This window comes from Sinocyclocheilus rhinocerous, unplaced genomic scaffold (genome assembly GCF_001515625.1).
Source record: "Sinocyclocheilus rhinocerous isolate Xijiao unplaced genomic scaffold, SAMN03320098_v1.1 scaffold585, whole genome shotgun sequence".
Classification (NCBI taxonomy): Eukaryota; Metazoa; Chordata; class Actinopteri; order Cypriniformes; family Cyprinidae; genus Sinocyclocheilus; species Sinocyclocheilus rhinocerous.
The window spans coordinates 1,418,045-1,419,836 of NW_015630024.1; the positions used below are offsets into that span (position 1 = coordinate 1,418,045).

Genomic DNA, 1,792 nt, shown 5'->3' on the forward strand with positions numbered 1-1,792 from the left:
CGTCGGTCGACCGGCTTACGTCACTTCTTAGTACACACTCTCGGTGCGAATGCAACCCTTCAAATGGTACTGGGAAATAATTCACGCAAAATCGTCCCAGTACTTTAGTACTGTACATTTAGTTCTGGAACTAAAGCGGTGCGAAAGGCCCTCATGTTAATGCTATGTTACACAGTATTTTGAGTTCTTTGTGAACCATGTGTACCATAGTATTACCAGAGTACTTTTTTCTAAGAAGAGTACACATAAGCGCATGTAATGAATTTACTAATAAAGCAGTATACAGAGTAATGCATTAAAGCAAGTGAAAGGAGCAGTGTTTTCACTGTTGCTGTTCCACTAAGCTTCATCTCTATTCGAGGGCATGGAAAACTGTCAGCTTGGATGGGGAGATTCCTGCTCTGCTCTCATCTCTGTGTCTGAGGGTTGGATTCCCTGCTGGAACGGCAATCTGCTCTCCCAGCTGGGACCTGTGTGTGTGTGTGGGTTTGAGAGAGATAGAGACAGAACAGAAGTGGAATTATGCCTGTCTATGGCATTCATTATGATGCCAGCTATTGCCTACTGGCTTGGTTTGGTTTACATGTTCTTCAGTTAATCAAACGGCACAAATGCTTGGCCACTTTAGCCTCCTGTTTCCCACCGTTTTTGCATGTTACTGAGTGTGTTTGTATTGCAGTTTGATCCATTTACAAGTTGTCATGACTGACGCACCTTGTTTTCCTGATAAAGGGCTCCTATGGAGTTGTCAAGCTGGCGTACAATGAAGACGACAACATGTACTATGTGAGTGACTGACGCAACACACTCTCATGAACTTGCACAAGTATATAGACACTTCATGTGTGAAGAGTAAAGAGCTAACATCCTAGTGTTATCAGTAATCATTAAATTATGATTGACTAGTTGAGGTCATCTTCAGCAGCCAGTCTTAAAACGGTCACATATGGCGCTTTTCCACTGCGTGGTACGACTCGGCTCGGCACGGCTCAGTACGGCACGGTACGGCTCGGCTCGGTTTGCGTTTCCACTGCAGTTTAGTATCGCTTTAGAGTGGGCGGGATTATTCACATGTCGTTAGTTGCGCCGCCTCTACTGCCGCGACTCCTGAAAAACTTTTTCATTCCGCGTCGCCCCATCAAGCTCTCGCTGGATCCGCTCCTCTGCTATCAACGAGAGGAACGTCTGTACTTCCTCAACAGACAACGAAACAGACAATTTTTGGTTGTTAAAAAAGGTGCTCTCGTTCAAAACGGTTGCGTTCGATCCTTCGCTGGCTGTGCTGATTTAAATCTAGCGGTTCTGTTGTGTTTGTGTCGCAAGTTCAGTGATGCAGGTAGTGACGATTCTCTCCGGCCAACCCGTGATTAACAGAGTTTACACGTCACGTTTTGGTAATGGTACGGTTCACTTGGAACCTCAATCGAGGTGGTACTAAAAAAAGTACCAGGTACCAGGTACTGTACCCAGTGGAAAAACACCCAAAAGTGAACCGTACCGAGCCGTACCGTGCCGTACCATGCAGTGGAAAAGCGCCATAAGACACTGTCCATTGAGAAGTTCCTCCTAATGGGTTCAAAAATCATAATTATGATGTGATTTTAATTGAAGTAAAATTCATTTTAGCACTAGTGTATCAAAACAAAGAGCAAAGTATACCACAGTGAATGATGGGAAATGTAGAATTGCTGCACAAGCCATGGACTCATAATTAGGGTTGGGCGATGTCTACAAAATTGGCATCGGACGATGTCTACAGTGAAACATCGCGATGGACGATGACATCGGCGGG

At 44.9% G+C, this 1,792-nt stretch overlaps 1 protein-coding gene across 2 annotated transcripts in view; it reads left to right on the top strand.

Moving 5' to 3' along the window:
* LOC107739694 (calcium/calmodulin-dependent protein kinase kinase 2-like) overlaps nucleotides 1-1,792 on the top strand; it is an 18,559-nt gene that overhangs the window by 5,390 nt on the left and 11,377 nt on the right. For both annotated transcript variants that reach the window (XM_016551890.1, XM_016551891.1), the window contains exon 3: nucleotides 733-786. In XM_016551890.1, the coding sequence (XP_016407376.1) occupies nucleotides 733-786 (54 nt within the window). The remainder of the gene's footprint in view (nucleotides 1-732; nucleotides 787-1,792) is intronic.